The sequence below is a fragment of the Agelaius tricolor genome, unplaced genomic scaffold (genome assembly GCF_023055355.1).
Source record: "Agelaius tricolor isolate 1412-34295 unplaced genomic scaffold, bAgeTri1.0.p SCAF_10, whole genome shotgun sequence".
Classification (NCBI taxonomy): Eukaryota; Metazoa; Chordata; class Aves; order Passeriformes; family Icteridae; genus Agelaius; species Agelaius tricolor.
Genome location: NW_027269270.1, coordinates 22,857,354 through 22,875,390, shown reverse-complemented (window position 1 = coordinate 22,875,390; position 18,037 = coordinate 22,857,354). Strand labels below are relative to the sequence as shown.

The following is an 18,037-nucleotide window of genomic DNA, read 5'->3' as shown; positions in this document are numbered from 1 at the left end:
ATGTGTGGTTTGCTCTGTGTAAAATATCCTTACAGTTAATGCAAGTTAATTTCTCTGTCACTTGCAGCCAGGTCTTGGAACAGACCTCTTTAGATAGTCTCCAGATGGTTGTTGTAACTTGCCTGTCATTTGAATGCCTCCATAATGACAGTCCATCAAATCATCTGTGTCTTTGCACAGATAGTCCATTTATACACCTATTAGAATTTTTATACACCTATTAGCATCCTGTTGAAGTAATCTGGGGCATATATGTAGCTCAATGAAAAATATTTTGACTGCAGTGCATTGTAGTGTCCACAGAGCTGCTGGGCTCATCATGCCAGTGTATTGGAAAGATCAGGCTCTGCAAGAACTCAGGCCAGGTAATGTGGTAAAACTATCTGAATCCTTAAATGCACAGTTTTTAAGATCAGCTTAGAAACATATGATTCATTGTTATCTAGGGTTTCCCTGATGAAGCGTAAATAACAAAATAGAAATCTATTGCCTAGATCTCACTTCTTCCTCTATAACTGTCTGCATGTTTCTGCAGGTGAGATTGAAATCTCCTTCTCATCAAATGATTGAAAATTGCTGCCTTAAATTTTTGCCCTGTCAGTATTTTGTATCCTCCCTAGGCAAGCAGGGTCTTTGATAAAGAGGAAATTTGCTGGTTGTGACTTTTACTAATAGTGTTGGGCATGTGCAGGGCTTAGTCCTGTGAATCCTTGTTGAAGAGTTCGTCTTTAACTCTGTATCAGCTCAGCAGATTGGCCTTTCTGCCTTGCCCATTGCTATACCAGAACCAACTGGGAAAAAGCCTTCCTGGAAGCTAATTGCTTCTGAGTGTGGTGCTCTCATTATGCCAACCCCAATGCTGATTGTGAGCTGGTTTGTAGGGTGCAGGTTGTGCTTAAACCTAGATTCTTCTTTCTGTCACCTACACAATCCCTTGGTCTGCCAGTAAATGCAATGAAGGAAAAGAGGATGGGCTCCCCAGCATGGAAAAGCATCAATATTTAGAGTTAACTACAGATGCCAAGTCATATGGCATTCTGTAGCATCATCCAAGTAGGGCATCACTCAACGTATATGCAGAAAAATCTGAGAACTGAGTGAAATGAGTGATCTGACTTCCAGCTGGGTGGTAAGAACATACTCTCAGTTTAACTTTCTGGCAAGAGATTGTGCTTTCTGCTCATGGTGAGTTTGTGCAAGCTCATCAGCTGCAGTTCTGTGCTTCCATTTGTTGTTACAACAGCATGGCCTGTGCTCTCAGGAAAAAGGTGAATGTTACCCCTATGAACCATATTACTATGTGTTTTCTCTCAGGGACAAAGCCAGTTGAAAGATATCTAATTTTATACAGATATCTGGTATTAGAAGAAGCTGAAGATCTCCTATGCTTCCCAGGAAGCTTGTAGTTTCTGTCTTGCTCAGCAGGCAGTGTAGTGTTTGCTTCAGCTGGTTCAGGGAGAAACATTGTGGGCCACACTGACCTTTCATGAAGACAGATCTGTTGGTGTTCATCACAAAGTGCCCATTTTGGAGCCCAGGGTCCTGCTGATGATCTGTCCACTGCAGTAAAATATTACATTTCAGTTTTTTTTTTTTTGTTCCCTGCTTGTTGGAAGTGTTTTGCTGTTAACCTCCCATTCAATCGTTTTTCATTTAACAGAAGATAAGATCTGGACTGAAGTGCAGCACAACATCACGGGGCTGACCAGAGTGCAGGGAGCTGGTCCAGAGAAGCCCTACACCATGTCCCTCAACTACAGCAGCAGTGCAGAGCAGCTGGAGGCTGTGATCAGCAGTGCTGAGAACTGTGAGCAGGAGGTCACCTACCACTGCAGGAAGTCACGGCTCCTCAACACCCCCAGTAAGTGCCGCCAGCCCAAACCTTTCCTTCTTTACTCCTATTGGTTGTACAGCAGGTAGAGGCCACGCTGCAGCTAAGGAGGAAAAAAACCCAAACCAATAATAACCCCCAAATAATAGTAGCAATATGGAATAGAGTGAAAAACCTTTTAGTGTTTTGGATTCTACTGTGCAGTGCCTGTGCTCTGGTGCAAGAGGGTCTGAGCTCCACAGAGGATTTTTCACTCTACAAGTTCATGCATGCCCAGACTCTGAAAACTACAATGGGAAGTGCTACCTAGAAATCACAAAAAGTATATTTAGCTGATGGCAAATGGATGTGTTTTTTCATTTACAGTTTTAACCTGTATATTAAAGATAAAAAGCATCCAGATTGCTCCAGACTCATAATGTTATGCAAGGAAGGGGTGAAACCTCTTCTGAGACCACAGCCCTGAATATAATGTTCAAAGTGCTTGGTAATACAGTTCCTGGGGCAAAAACTAACTTTCCCCTTTGCAATAGAAGGAATATATTTTTCACTTGTCTTAATGTAACAGAAAAAAGGAAGCATCAGTTTGTGTTTCTCTGCAGCACCAAATTTCCAGTGGCTACTCAGGATGTCTGGCTTCCAGTCAGCTCTGTCTTGATGTTAGGATTTTATGTTTGCTTATCTGGAGAGATGAATGACAATAAGGGCAGACTTCTGAATGACTTCAAAGTCTCCTCTGTTACTTGTAATGACTGTGTTGTCCTGGTGATTATTTGATTATTAGCAGCTCTTAAATTTGTTTGTAGTTTAGAGGAAAGACCATGGAAAGCCTGAAGGGGAGTTTGCAGTAGGAGTTCCTATTGTCTTAAAAACATATTGCCTAATGAGATGTGTCAGAACCCTCCTGGTTCCAACAAAGTTACTCGAACACTGAGTTTTTATGGATCCAGTAATCAGATGCCTTACAGTCAGTTTATTTTTAAAAGCTGTGAATTATGTATTTTGTTATCATCAGATTTACCAGCCAAGAATTACTTGTATTGCTAATCTTTTTTAAAAGAATGAAATGTTAATATCAGCATCCAGGGTAGAGCACAAAGGAAAAACAAATTGTGGGCATAACTGCTCATAAAGAAGTGGATTTGATGTCTTACAAGTACTTTCAGTGTTGCTGGCTTCTGTATCCCACAACACACTTGATATGGCTAAAAGATAAAACCTCAGAGGCTATTTTCTGAATGTTGTTTCAAGGATGAATGCCACAATATTAGAGCAGGTCTGCATGTGTTTATTTTTTGCACATTTCTGTGAGGCACTTGGTCATGTGTATGCAGGAATGTACACTATGTGTGGGTTTTGAGATGCCTCCTGTATGTGGGACCTCTCTAAAGCTGGGGGCACTTCCTGAGAACACAAACTTTTGCTGAAAAAAAACCTAAAGGTAATCTTGTGTAAATTGACAGTGTGTAAAGTGTGCGTCTTCAGGGCTAAAGCTGACAACAGGCAGACAGGCTAAGAGGGCTCCTGACAGGCAGCTCATCCTCTGCTTGGCCAGGAGCAAAGCTGTGGCTGATTCCTCAAGGGAGAGGATGTGGGGATGGTGTCCAGCAGTCTGGCTTGTGCTCTCTCAGCTGGTGAAGTGCCACTGTGGTCCTGACAGCTGACCACACAAGAATTGCACAACTCATTTAGTCTTTTCTGCAGCTCCAGCTGAAAAATAAAAAAAAAAAATAAATGGCAATCTAGTGCTGTGCATGTGGTAGATGCCATCATTTTTCCCTCATTTTTCTTCTTTTAGTATGCTTTTTAATTGCACTTTCAAATTTTCCTTTTTTCATCCTGAGCTTTCTCCATAGTTTAAGGCTTTAAATTTGGCAAGATGTGAAACATGCTCAAAAATAACATTTCAGTTCTTGAAATAACAAGATAAGGGTAATTTGTTCTTAACTGAGTATTAAGTATTTTTGTAGAAAAGCATTGTTTTCCCCAAGCTCTGTTAATTGATATTAATTTTGTAGTGAAATGCTGTTCTATTACTAGAGACCAAGTAGTGCTGAACACTATAGGTGTCTTGAAGAGTTCTAAAACTTAAGGAATTTCCACTCCTAAACTTGAGGATGAGCTATAAGTGTGAGTGACCTCAGGGTATTTTGCTGGACTTGTTGCAGAAGGTTCTCACCTATGTTGTGTTTGCCAGATTTGGGGCCAGAGCAACAGAACAAGGATCAAAACTCTTGGGTTTTGTTTCTTTGTTTGAACTAACCTGAAGCACTGTGTTCCCTCTGTGTTGTCAGGGTATCTTACTGTGTAATTGCTGTTAGTGTGCAACACTTCAGATCTGACTGCCTCTACCGCTCATTCTGGGCTTTGTTTTTTGTTTTTTTTTCTCTCTTCCCACAAGGGCATGGAACACAAGATTAGGATATGACAGCTGGTAGCACTAACACACCAAATCCTTGTCTTCAGGATCTAAATACTATCATGTTTCACAGAGAAGCAATAATAACATTTCCCTTCCCTTTTGCATCACAGTGCAATGATGTATGTTGTTACATAGCAATTTTGGCTTTCACAGCTTTCACGTGGGGCAAATGGGACAGACAAGGCATTCTGGGCTGCCTCAGAGAGAAGCCCTGGGAGGCCCCTGGCTTGCTTAAAATTGCTCCAGTTTATATCAAGGAATTTCTGTTTCTTCTTTTGCTGATCCCTCCTGCCCTGAAGACACAGGCTCATCCTCAGCGGGTGTGACTGAGCGTGGTATCCCCCTCGAGTTTCTTGGATTTACATCTGCAATGTGTCAGACATGCAATCTGGCAGTTGGCAGAGGAGTTTACTCATCTCCACCTCCTGCTGTCTGGAACAGCCTTATTGGTTCTCCCTGTCATACTACAGCTTAGCTGCAAGCGTGTCTTTGAAAGCAAAAATTAAATTGCCCTAAACTGTAGTTTTGTACATCTCTGCCATCAGACAGATTTTGAGGAGGTTTGTGAATGTTGCAATAGATGTCTGTTCCTCAAGGCATAGCTGGCTTTCTTAAGAAGGTGGCAAAGGAAACTTGTATGACCAGAAATCACAAGACTCCTGTGACTTTCCCATGCCTAACTAACATAACCAGAGCAAATCTGATAGTGGGCATTTATTAGGAAAGTAATCCACACTCTTAGAAAAAGATTGCAGACTTACCCTTACAAGTAGAGGCCAAGTCAGGATAGCAGAAGAGTAGTGGGGTGGGCAGGAAGCTTGAGCTGCCTCTAAATGTGTTTTCTTGTATTCTGAGAATATGAAAAGAAATGTAGCCCCCCCAGGGCTTTGATTTCTTTTCATCATGGAGCATCTCAGGCAATACCTAAGGAAAGAGCATGTGTACAAGGATAGCCACGTGTGCAGATGCATGTTTAATTAAGCTGTTAACACACAAGATGTTTGAAGGTATGAAAACATTAACTGCACAGTCCCCCAGCTCTTGACTGAATTTGCTCAGTTTTCTAGAAGCAGTGGGTGGACTCAAATGCTTGTCACTTGGGAAGCTTCCTCACATCCACCTTATCAAGGACTTAGCACAGGGATGGCTCTATCAGTGGCAGCATAGCTTGCTTTACAATACTTGGCTGACAGTCTGTCAAGTTCATAGCACATTTGTGTAGGCAGGGACTGAGAAAAGATCAGTCCAAAAAAAAAATCAAAGAAATAGAAATGTCTGTAAGTGGTGGGGTTTTCCTGACTGCTTCCTTATTTTTCTCTTTCCAGTAGAATTCCTATACTATGTCACCTTAAGCTTTGATTTCAAGCATTGATCCTAAACGACATCCTTCCTAAACTACACAGCTCTTCCCTGAACTTATGCTCTGTCAAGTCTCACTACTATATGACTTGCACCCAGGTTTCCACCTCCTCTCCTCCTCTTTGGTTCCCAGCCAGTCCCATATTTCAGTGCCAAGCTGCACCAGGTGTGTCCCACAGTCTGACCCCTTATGCCAGGCAGCTGGTTGCCCTCCCTGGTGAATCACTGCATTTGCATTTTGTAACTCTCTATTGGAGGGAAATATGTAGTTCTACCTCACAGCAGGGAACACATCATAATTTCTTAGTTTAGACTTAGATCTGTAGCTGAGACAGGTTGACTTATCTTTATCTATGCCCTGTATGTTGCTAGAGCTTTGTCAGTGCAGGCTCCCTCCTTAGCTCCAGGTGAGGCCAGTGATGTGAGAGCAAATGGTGCTTGGAAATGTCCTGCAGGGCCCTGCCTTCAGCAGTGGCTGCTGGAAAGATGCAGCTTAAGGTGAGCACACAAGTTGATGTCTTTAGCACATCCCTCAATATGTCCCCATCACCCACAGCTGCTCAGATAAGGGCATAAGCATTTATGCTATTGCCAATCCCTTTTAGTATCCACTATGGATCTGTTGTTCATAAACTTGTCTCAGCTCTTTTTGAACTTCATTAGGCTGCCTGCCCTGTGGCCTTCTAGGAAAGCAAGTTCCAGGAGTTCCCCACTTGCTGTTTTACAGAACTCCATTTTTTTAATGTGTTTTTACCTACTGTTTTTCTCAGTGCACTGAGTTCTTGTATTGCAGGATGCAGTGGAACACAGTTTTGTGCTCATCCAGAGCTTTTATAGTGCTTTTAGTTACTTATCTAGGACTTTCACTAACTCTAGTATTTTTCACCTGAAGTGCCCACAGTTTTTTGAGATATGGTTTGCACCAAGATTTCACCACTTCAGAGTAAATCTTTTTGAAGAAAAGAGTCTGAAGCCTAGGTTCTGTTGGAGTATTTTACATAGATGTATCAGGAGGTGATATAAAATGACCTATAACAAGCAATCATTTACCAATGGGGTTTTGCTCACTAGTGTTTTATGCCTTTTAAAATGTAATTTCCAGTTTATCATTCCAGTGCTTTCAATTGTTAATGCACTACCAGGGGACTATTTGTTCTTGTACAAAATAACTTTAAATTGTTATTGCATTACCAGGAGACTACTTTTCATTGCACAAAATAACATAGAACAGGGCAGTCTGCCCTCAAAAAGTGGCTTATGTTGAAGGAGTGGTGGATAGGTGGCAGGTGTGCGTCATGTGCTGCAATTATTCTTGGGTAAATAGGATCCCTTTTTTGAGAATGATTGACTTTCCATCTGTGTTTCCATCACCATACCTTGTCTCTCCCCTCAAAGTGGCAGTGACAGCTTCTCACAAGCACAATTTTAGACAACTTGTGCTGTATTTGGAGACTTTGGAACAGAGTTCACCATAGTAATGCAATGCAACCCCCTTAATTGTAGGGAGAGATTTAGAGGCCATTTTTAAAGATGCTATGTTGGTTTTTGTGTGCAGCTGATTAAAATGCAGGGGGTCTAAGCAGAATACAAAAATTGTGGCATTGCAGAGGTAACTTGGCATGGAACCTGCACACACCTGTGAGTAGTGGAAATATCATTATCCCAGTTTCTGACCCTTTACTCCCCTTTCCCTCCACCATCCTCCCTGGCTGGCAGGGAGGTTCAGTGTGCTATAGCTGCCAAGCAAGGAATGGCAGCTACTTGCTGCTATTACTTCTCATCCACTCTTGTTGTGTTTCTCTGAGATTGAAATGCAGCCAAGAGGCTAAATGATGGGAAAAACACGGGAATAAATCCTTGCTCAACCATACACTGGATGGCTTCTAACACAGTGGAAGGAAAGCATGCTCCCTCCTGGAAACCCACTGCAGGAGAGGGCAGGCTTCTGGTGCTGCCTGACATAATTCCAGCAGGGCAGGAGTCTCCTGGGATGGCTCCAGTGAACACTGGAGCACCATTATCTGCATTTGCTTTAGACACAACGTGTCAGTTGAATTTAAAAAAACACTTCTTCAAGCGAGGACTGATGGAGTAGTGAGGAGAGAGCTTCTGTGGTTACACTCCTGTTTGCTTCTATCAAATACATCCTTCATATTGCTGCTGTCACTGGATATTTCTGTTGCTTTTTTGTTGTGTGTTTGTTTCAGGTTTTTTCCCTTCCTTGAATGAATTTATTTTTGTAAGTCTGAGGAGCAATTTTGGAATTATACTTTTATTTTATTTTATCAAATTTCATTTCAATTGAGACCTTTTAAAGTTTACATAGAAAACATATTTGCACTCCAAATAGATCTACTGTCTTTTACTGAGGGGAAATTATCTTTTCCAGTATACAGGAAGCTTGACCAGGGATATTAATGAAGGTACATAGGACATTTAAATGAAATGTAAATCTAGACAACAGATTTTGAGCCTGAATTCTGGAATTAATTGCATACACGATTATTGGTGGTTCTATGAAGAAGTTGATGGTGTGAGCTAATGCTGAAAGATGTTTACTTGACCTCTACAATCTGTTGGTTTGGGACTTTTGATCCCAAAGAACTTCTGGTTTGGAATAAAGTCAATGATACCTTTTGTTCAACCTGTGAAACCTGTGGGATTGTGTAAGTGGTTATAGCTCAGCAATGCTGAAACATTGAGTTCAGGGAATTCTGCAGTCCAAATAAAAGTTTGGAAATGGATAGTTTTGTGAGGCACACGTGTGCCAGAACCAAATACATCTTAATGATACCTCTGGCTTGAGAGACCCACTTGTATAAACTATTCATACACGCAGTTTGGAGAAGGGAAGAAGGACAAAATTCTTTCAAGCTATTTCAGCCAACATTCCCTTAATCATGAGCAGTAATAGTCTCTTTTTTTTTTTTTTTTTAATTTGCAGGACTCAGCATATTGTCAACAATAAATAAATAATGGTGATTATAAACAAACAGCTAATCTGTGGTTTTTTATATTAGTGGGTCACTAGCTATGACAGCAACCTGTCCTCCATTCAAGGAAGAAAGCAGGACTGCTGCCTGAGCAGAAAAGTGTGCCTTCTCCCTCATTAGAGCCACAGCAGGGAGCGTGTTCTCATCACACTTCCATTTGTCTGCTTCTTTCAGCTGTCCTACTTTAAACATCTTGGGCTCCATTAGACTCAGATTGTCTTACTGACATTAAACTAATTTGTCTGTCAAATTGGGACCAGTGCAGAGAGTAATGTTTTCTGATTTTGCAGAGCAGAAGATGTAAATTACAGCAGTGGAAGAGTTCTCATCTAACCTCTTCCACCAAGATGCCTCATGAGTGGCAATAGCAAATGGCAATAGTAATTTTCATTGGTATTTACATTATTTTTGAGGCTTAAAAAGCATTTGTGGCTGTAATTTCTTAGTTTTATCTTGTTCTTGGTTCATTTGACTCCTGCTTTAGACCTGGGGAAGAAAGTAGGTGCCTAATAAGGCACTTGCAGAAAATCAGATGGGATGGAACCCCATGCTTAGATTTTGTTGGAATTCATTTGACCTGTCCAGGAAAACAGAGGTATTAGGAGGCTATACACCAAAAGATCAATAGTGTAACTTAATCATATAAGTAACTAGGAGGAAAGAAAATGCAACTCTATGGTAAAAAAAGAAAGGGTTTTGCTCTGAAAAATTAGGTTACTGCTCAGATTCACTGCTTGTAAATCTGAAGTCCAGGAATTTTACCCCCATTGCAGTTGGAAGGTAACCAGTGGAAAATTTATTTTCATGTTTGAAAGTGTGAACACAGAGACAGGAGAAAAGAATCTACAAGAATCAGGTGAAGGTGGCATTTTGACATTACTTGGTGTTCAAACAAAAAGGGAGCAAAAATCTTCCCTAAGCAAAACACTGAACTAAATACTCTTACATGAGTTATCTGGTGTTAAAAGGGGCATAAAAGTAGCTCTTCTGAGTGTCTCTTACTTCCATTTATAAAAAGAACTCCCCAAAATGTAGAGGATAAGAAAGCATACTTTGAGAAAATGTTTCCAGACACTGGGAAAAAAAGCTATGTACTTCTTCCACTCACAAGAAGCACCTAAAAGCAATTTAGAATAGTTTGCATCCTCCCAACCTGGACTGATCTGGAGAAGAGCAGATCTGCAAGAGACTTGACAAGTAGTTAGAAAGATGTGGTGACCTGAAAGAAAATAACCCCTTTAAAACCTTCTTTAGAGAAGCTTTTTTGTTATCTGCTTGGCCCAAAAGATTGAGAAAAAAAAAAATGAAAAGGCTTTTTGAGCCTGAATCTTTTCCAAGTCCTTTTGACAAGAGAAAGTCTCAGACTGGTTTAGCCAAGGCGTGTATTTCCACTTGATCTGTCTAGGACTCAAAACAACATCAAGAGCCTTCTTCCTTTGCTCTCAAGAGCAGAACTCAGAAGCCCCAGAAGAAAAATTTTTTGGTTTTGTTTTTGTTTTGTTTGGTTTTTTTTTTTCAATGTTAGCATTTAGAAAGGTTGACCAATTAATCTATGCAGTTCTCCTCTAAAGGTAGCTTTCTTGTTTAGCAGAGAAGAAAATTGAGGCATCAGGCTGCAACTGACTCCAATTTTGCCTGAAACTGGAATGGGCCATTAGATGGATTTAAATGTACCCCTCTAAAACCAATGGCCAAGTTCTTGTAGCCACAAAAAGAACCATACAAGTGTTTCCTTTTAGCTGAACACCTTTGATGTCCTTCACTCCAAGTGTGAGCTTTTGTGCCTTGCCCTTGTGCTACTAGTGGAAGAATGAGCATGTCATCCCTTAGAGACACATTTGCTTTTGTGTCACCATAGTTATGGTGATTTAGCAGGAAGATGTGATCCCATGAATTTATATGGACCTACCAAACTGCAAAGAAGGTAATGGTATATTCAGGTGGGGTATAATGGGATTTTTGTTGTATTCAGCTAGATAAGGGGAGAAAGCTGTGATTTTGCACTGTGACTGGTGAAGTAAAAAATGTTGCTATTTCCCCTTTGGTTTTGTGGTTTAGTGTTGAGATTCTGTATGATTTTTTTTTTTTTTAATATGCACAGAGGAATGAAAATGCATTGCAAACTTCACTTAGGCTAAGTACTAGGAGGATCTTTCCTAGCAGTAATGTCTGTTTTCTGCTTAGGCAGTACATGGAACCTGTAGGAACATATTTCTCAGTCAAATGTTCTTGAAATTTGCCAGTGGGTTGCTGAGTTATTTGAGGAATAGACACAGGTGTGCACAAAAACCCATGAAGAATGTTTCAATATGTCTCATTTCTCTAGAAAACCAGGTAGTGATTAATATCTAAAGCCTGCTAGAATCAATAGAGACCCATTCCATGGGTCCTAGTGCTAAAAGGAAATCTTAATTTGGGCTAAAATGAGATGCAGATGTAATTATTTTCTCACCATGCCAGGTACAGAAATGTCTCTCTCCTTCCAGGATAGGAACAAAAGCTCAAACCAAACATTCTTCCTAAACTCAATTGAACTTCATCACTTCCCACTGTTCTTTCAGAGATCTTTGGACCATTACTGTTGTGCTAGATTCAGTCCCTGTCCTTCTGTGCCTTTTGTTTATCCAGGATGCTTAGTTCCACATCCAAATCTTCCATTTCCCCAAAAAGTTTAAAGTGACAAGTGTAATTTACAACATGTAATGATTTCAGTATATTAACACAAATAGCACATGAAAAGTGCTCCCAGTATAGACTGCAATCAGTTTTGTTCAGGCTGTCTCATTCAATGGGATCAAAATGATCATAGTAACATTTGTTGGTGGGAAGGAAAAGATAACAGTTCCTGGCTGTTCTTTTTCTCAGTTCTGTGTTACTGTACCTGGTTCAGGTCTGACAGGTTTGTTTTACTGATGACTTCAAGCCTATGATGGGCTGTTTTAATAAATGACCAGGGATCTGAAAAATGGTTTTGAAAAAAGAGTAACATCAATTTCATTATATGTTTGTTTTAAATACTGACTTTTCCTTCATCTGATGTTTCAAATGGTTACTAGAGTCCATAAAGTTATGTATTCATACAGATAGAGTTCTCTCTTTTTGGGAAAGTATGTGTGTAAATCTCCTTTCCTCCTTTTAGGAGGAAAAAAGAAGAGTGGAATTTGGCTGTAATTAATTTTTTAGGCCACATGGATATTGTCAGGCCTGGTACAAGACAAAGTAGTGTTGGTTACTCTTTTCTCCTTTGACGTAAAGGCTTTCTGTACGTTAGCACTTGTTTGCTTCCCATTTGTCACTGTGATTTCAAAGTCTCAGATTTTACCTACATGAAACCACATGAAATTTGATCAAAGACTAACACTTTGGGGTGTGGCAGAAGTTTAGGGGCTGTTTCTCAGAGAGAAATCTGTATGACTGAATGTCAAGGTAATAGCAGAGGATGGGATTCTAGGACAGGTTATCTTCTTAAGTAGGCTCTATCTCAGGTCCCTTTGCCTTTTTCTCTGGCAATGCAAAGTCAATTTGATCCATTTGTTTTGCAGCTCTAATATCTGCCATTGAACTGGGAAAGGTTCTCCTGCAATGAGCATTTTTTTAGGCCCTGCTTTGGGGTCGTTTCCCAGAGCCTCCACGTTAAAAGCAGTGGAAGCTTTCTAGGTCACTTCCTTCCCAGTGCACACTTATGGTCTGGATTCATGAAAAGAGATTGTGTTGCATTTTGTTTACTACCTCTGTGAGACATTCTAGGGCCACTAGTCAATCTGTAGAACATTAGAAGTACCTACTTAATAGAGGCAGAATTTTACTGAGTGAATAATTGCATCCTGTTAGTGCTGAAGTAATCACCTTACATACAAGCAATGCCTCCAGAGGGAGGTATGTCCTTTCCAAAATGCCACCCTGGACAGTTCATTTTACGCCCATACAAAGCTCCAGAATCTGTCTGACCATATTGCACTACAGGTTGTCATGTTTTCAGAGGATGAAATTTATGTTCCATGAAATATGCCATTGCCAAAATTAATAGGTAAATGAACAAAGTGAAACAGACCATTAGAACAATTGTAATATCACAGTTGCTGGGTTGTGGCACAAAAGCAGAAACTAATGGGTAAACATAACCATATTATAGCGACAGGAGCCATCAGTGTGCACAACTGTGGTTACACAATGGAAGGCACTCGACCGATGTGAAATATGATCTAGCAGTCGGGCCAGTTGCAGGTAATTTTGCTTGGAACAACACTTCCCTTGGCTGTTTTGTTTTAGCTGATGGAAAATTATAAATATCACCTATTTCACTCCTGTTCTACTGGAATTTCAGTTTCACTTTGATAATTTTCATGATTCTTTTTTTTTATATTGTTCTGGACAGTGGTACTGAGATTTTTGTCTTTGCAGAAATTTTCCAAGGCATGAACAGATTGTTCCTGAATGTTCATGCAAATGGGAATTCAGCCAATGACCTTCAGAGTGAATGTTCACTCTAACACCTTGAAATCTTTGATGCCCTTGCCTTTATTTCTGCTCTAAAGCAGTGCTTTGTAATTTTAAGTGAACACTCAAACAATATCTAATCAGGATAAACAATTCAGAAACTGAACTGTGTTTATATAACATGATTAAAAAGCTTTGAATAGCTAACAGAATCATAACATTCTATTAATGCGCAGCTTGAGAGAAGCTACAGTAACGAATGATTCAACTGAAAAATTACAAAGCTCAAAGATATGCAGGACCAGATCCATTGGATTCAGTATATTTGTACTGATTTAGGCAGGTAAGATGGTGGATTAACTCCTTAATTTTTACATCTTTCATTAAATTCCACTTTAGTATAAAACAAACTAAAAAACAAAGAAACATTTTAAAAAATGAGATATTTAGAGCAGCTAACAAGTTCATCCATAGCTTGTTAATGCAGTATTTACAATCAGCACCTAAAAAGTTCAGCACTGATAGTTTGAAAAAGCTAGCACTCTGTTCTTACAGAGGTTTACCCTGCAATACTGAAGTAGAGAGGGGTGGAGAGGCATCTTTAAGCCTGGTTACTGGAGTGGTGCAATATAAATTAGAATACCATCTCTGGCCATTTGCTGGAGCCAGGAGTGGGATTGATGCAGGAGCTCCTTCAGATCACTGTGCCACTCAAGAGTTTACTCATGCAGGAGGATGGTGTTAGTGACTTGACTAAAACAGATTCAGAGCTGCTTTATTCTGCTAAAGTGGTTCAGAGTAGTTGGAGCACAAGAGAGAGAGTTGGGTGCTCAAGTGTTTAGCTTTCTCTCTCAGAGATTTCACTCCATACATATGCAAAAAATAATCAGTTACTTTGGTCTTCACTGAGCATCTTTCAAGGGAATATGTAGCAGGGAATTGGGTCCTAATAATGGTCTGCTACAGAGAAGGTTGCAATGGTTCAGAGCCAGCCTGAGCTACAGGCACAATTGCTAATTGCTTCTTCACATGGCAGGCCAACCAGGGGTTTCTCTACACAGCAAAATATTTCTCTACACAGCAAAATAAAACTGTGCAAGTGTTATATATGTGTCATACATGTGATTTATAATATGTTTCATCAACACATAAGTGTTTCTACTGAACAGCATGTGAACTTACATAATTTCTGTCACCTGGTGCATTACTTGTACTTGTGTTTTGACCTTACACTAGTTCTTACTGAATAGACACCCTTTGCTGCTTTCACCCATGGAAAACACAAAGCCAGCTGAGGTTTAAAATGCACAAGTAAATCTTGAAATTAGAGTCCTCAAAGTCCTGCTTCCATTTATCAAGAGAATGCTGTCTTACTGTTACACCATGCTGCTTAAATGTGAGATATTGCTATGATGAGTGTAACCTATGACAAAAAAAGTGAAAACTTGAATACTCTAAATGCAGAATTAGGTGACTAGTTGAGTGATAATATATTGCCTAACCTAATGAAAAGACATTACCTTTGAATAATGGACCACATCGTAGATTAAATTATCCCAAGGCAAGGTAGTAGGTGCTTCATGCAGACAAGGTCAATTACCTTATCCGGAAGAGCCTGTTTGAAGTGTATTATGAATAATTCACAGACATAGAAATTAGCTTTGAAAAAGTGTCCCAGCTATAATGTGGTGAAAGCATTCAATTTCTTTTTTAATGTATTTAAGATAACACCCAAAGGACAATTATGGCTACTTAACTGTAAGACTACTTAAATGACAAGGAATGACAATTGTGTGGTCAAATTCACATTGATGCATTATGCAAAGGGAAGCATCTCTACCATGGTGCGATGCTGTCAGGATACAAGTAACAGATTTCAAACCTCATACTGTATTTTTAAATGCTGAATGAAATTTGATCAAAGACTGATTAATTTATTAACCTTTCTCAATGGAGAAGGTGCAGTTGTGCTGTACTAGCTTTGTTTACTCTTGTTGTTCAGGCCTTTAAGTTCTTTGACTTTCTGATATGGAAACAAAGGTTCAGAGTGGTTAAATCACTTGTGTGATTTTGGAGAGTCTGACAAATGCAGGGGTAGAACCAGAACATTTTATTTTTCATCATTAATGAGAAGACCAGTCTTCTGCTGTGAGCACTAAATTAGGCTGTTCCCAAGTCAGTATTGTTCCAATCTAGAACTATTTAGCATTAGAGCTAAAATGATGGCAGTAGCCATGGTAGCAGAATGCATACTCACTTGACATATGGTGACCTTAGGTGTGAATTAGAAATGCAATATACCTCTAAGTCTGGGGATTAACATGCCCTCTCAGCATATTTTGATTCCACAGGCTAAACAATAACCTTAGCTTTCTCTCTTTGACTTTGCAATAAGTGGTAACGGCCAGGGGAAATCCCTCAGGGGCTGCAGTTTTCTAAGATGCCTGGCAAGAAGATGGCTAATTCATCAGGTATGTATTTAAGTGCTGAAATGTAATAGTGACATTTCATGGCCTCTGAGTTTACCAGCTTTATTTGCTTGAAAGGGAGTGTTCAGCAGAATTTTAGAGGGTGCTGTGGAATCGTGTATCTAATGAGGCGTACAGCCTTCCCAGTCCTGTTTCCATTCACCTCAATGTCAAGAATCCCATTTAGCTCAGCAGGAGCAGGTCTGGGACCCTGGAACTTTCAATGGATGTTTTGAACAAAGAGGGATAAAAATTTGACACAGAGTCCAATTATAAAACAAGCTGTTAAAATATATGATGAAGTAGGAAACCACCATGAAGAGATAGGAGTGGAAACTTCCATTAAGCCAAACAACTGAAAAATGTTGGGTTTTTTTTTTTGCTTGTAGTTTGGTTTTTTGTATTCTCCATCATCCATCTTTTCTTCAAGGATCAAATCTCTAAAAAAGCTCAAGAATTTCCTTTCCTCTCACTTCACACAGTCATTGGCCTCTATCGCTGTGTTTTCTGTGAGGACTTGATAAAGACTAATCTGAGTCTAAGAGACTTGCAAGCTGATGTTCTTGTTTGCATGCAGGAATGTGAACAGATGTTTACATGGTAGTGTTAAGTAGGACAGCTGTTTGGTCGTCATGCATTCCATTTAAAAGCAAAGCTTTACGGTTAAAATTTTTACTCACAATGTGGAAGAGAAAAGAAATCTAAATTCAGACAAATGCATTTCTTCCTGTGCTAGGGGTAGCTTCCTTTAAACTCATCAGTTTTCTGTATCTCTGAATTCACAGCATCATCCAGATACCTCTTACCTAAACCTCTGGGCAAATGCACCTTACCTTGGCCAGTTGCCTGTGGGTGGAAGAAAATATATGGCACAACATCAACATTGCTAAATGCTCTTTGACAGAGGGAGGAAAAATAGCACTGAGATTAGGGGAGGGAAGTTGTCCCTTTTCTTTGCAGGAGATGGCTTATTGCTGATTGTTTCTGCAGTCTGTTTGTAATGAAGTGTGCATCAGGGTAATATTTGCCTTTGCATTTGTTCTGCTCTTCAGATGGGCGAAAATCATTAAAGTCCGTTACAGCCATAAACAGGTAACTTGTATTTATTAATTTCCTAACATAAATCTGCATAGAAAAACTTCCATTTTGGAGGTGTACATATGCATGAAGCATATCTGTAGAGAGAAGAGGTTGGAGGGAAGGAGCTCTCATATATTTTTAAAAGAAGATTTATATTTTAAATATGAGGCTTGGATCTGATTTGTTCATGACTTCATTTCCCCTGATGCCTGTCCCCCTGGGGCTCCATATTTGAAAAGAAAGCAGGCAAATGATGTAGACACTTAATGGAACTGATTGATCCCTGTTACTTGCATAGTATTAATACCTGGTCAAAATACTACACCAGTCTGAGAGAAAAACTTACCTGTCTCAGTTGTGGTGTTTCCACGCAAGCCCCACTACCTGACAGAGATGCTTGCATCTTTTCAAGCCAGTAGTTGACAGGATTTGTAGTAAGTTGTACTTGGCTAGAGGAAATTCACTCAACTAAGGATCCTTACTGCTGAAGGAAAGCTGGTGATGGATGTGATGGTCTTATGGACTTTTGATTCACAGCATTGATGCAGCCCACAGAAGGCTTTGTCTCATCAGCTGTGATGAAAGGCCTATGGTAGAGAGTCATTTCATATGTAAAGTTCTTGATTCTCACTTCGTGATGCTTGTAGGTAAACTGGCTCCCATGCTGGTTCTTCCTCTCACCATTAAATGCAGAAGACATGTAGGCCTGTTCAGCTTTGGGAAAGAGAGGAAGGACTAGGGCTTCTTGAGGCTGCATGGTTGTCATTCTTCTGCAGCCTCTGCCCATTCCAGTATTCACTGCAGTGCTAAAGTGCAGCTCAGTTCTTCCTTCAGCTCGAGGAGCAGAAAACTGTCTTCAGCCGCATAATAATCTCTGTTAGTGACAGTAGAGCTGCAGAGCAGAGCTGAACAGTTCATATTCTATCCACTACAGTCTGTGCAGGAATGTAAATACACACCCATGTTTGTTATAGCTGTACAGAGAGATACTCAGGAACCTGAGACCAATTAAGCAGCAAAAATAGAAGATCTATTTGAAAGATGTGAACCTGTTGCTAACAGGGTGAAGAAGAAAGAGCTGCAAATTGATAAAGCAGTCCCACAGAGAAGACAGATTGTTGTCATCCTGACCTTTAAGGCTGGTCAGGATATATCAATAGAAGCATCTTCTGAGTACAGTGTTCTATGATTTTTTTTCATTTACAGTCTCTTGTTTTTGCCTTTACGTGCTGGCTTGGAGCCAGTTCATTTCATGGTCTTGCCTATACATATGTTCTGCTACAGCTGCATTTTTCCAAAGTGCCCAATTTCACAGCACTCCAGCCTTCCTTAGGATGACAAATGGTACCCCTGCTGCTCTGACCAACAGAACTGTAATTGCAGCCTGAGACAGGGACAGCTGAGCTGAGGCCATGCTGCAGTTTGGGTATATCCTTAAGTTGAAATC

At 40.1% G+C, this 18,037-nt stretch overlaps 1 protein-coding gene across 1 annotated transcript in view; it reads left to right on the top strand.

Moving 5' to 3' along the window:
* The window catches only part of CNTNAP5 (contactin associated protein family member 5), a 410,986-nt gene that overhangs the window by 323,647 nt on the left and 69,302 nt on the right, over positions 1-18,037 (top strand). Inside the window, exon 14 of the mRNA XM_071435220.1 lies at positions 1,661-1,861. Coding sequence (XP_071291321.1) covers positions 1,661-1,861 — 201 coding nt within the window. The remainder of the gene's footprint in view (positions 1-1,660; positions 1,862-18,037) is intronic.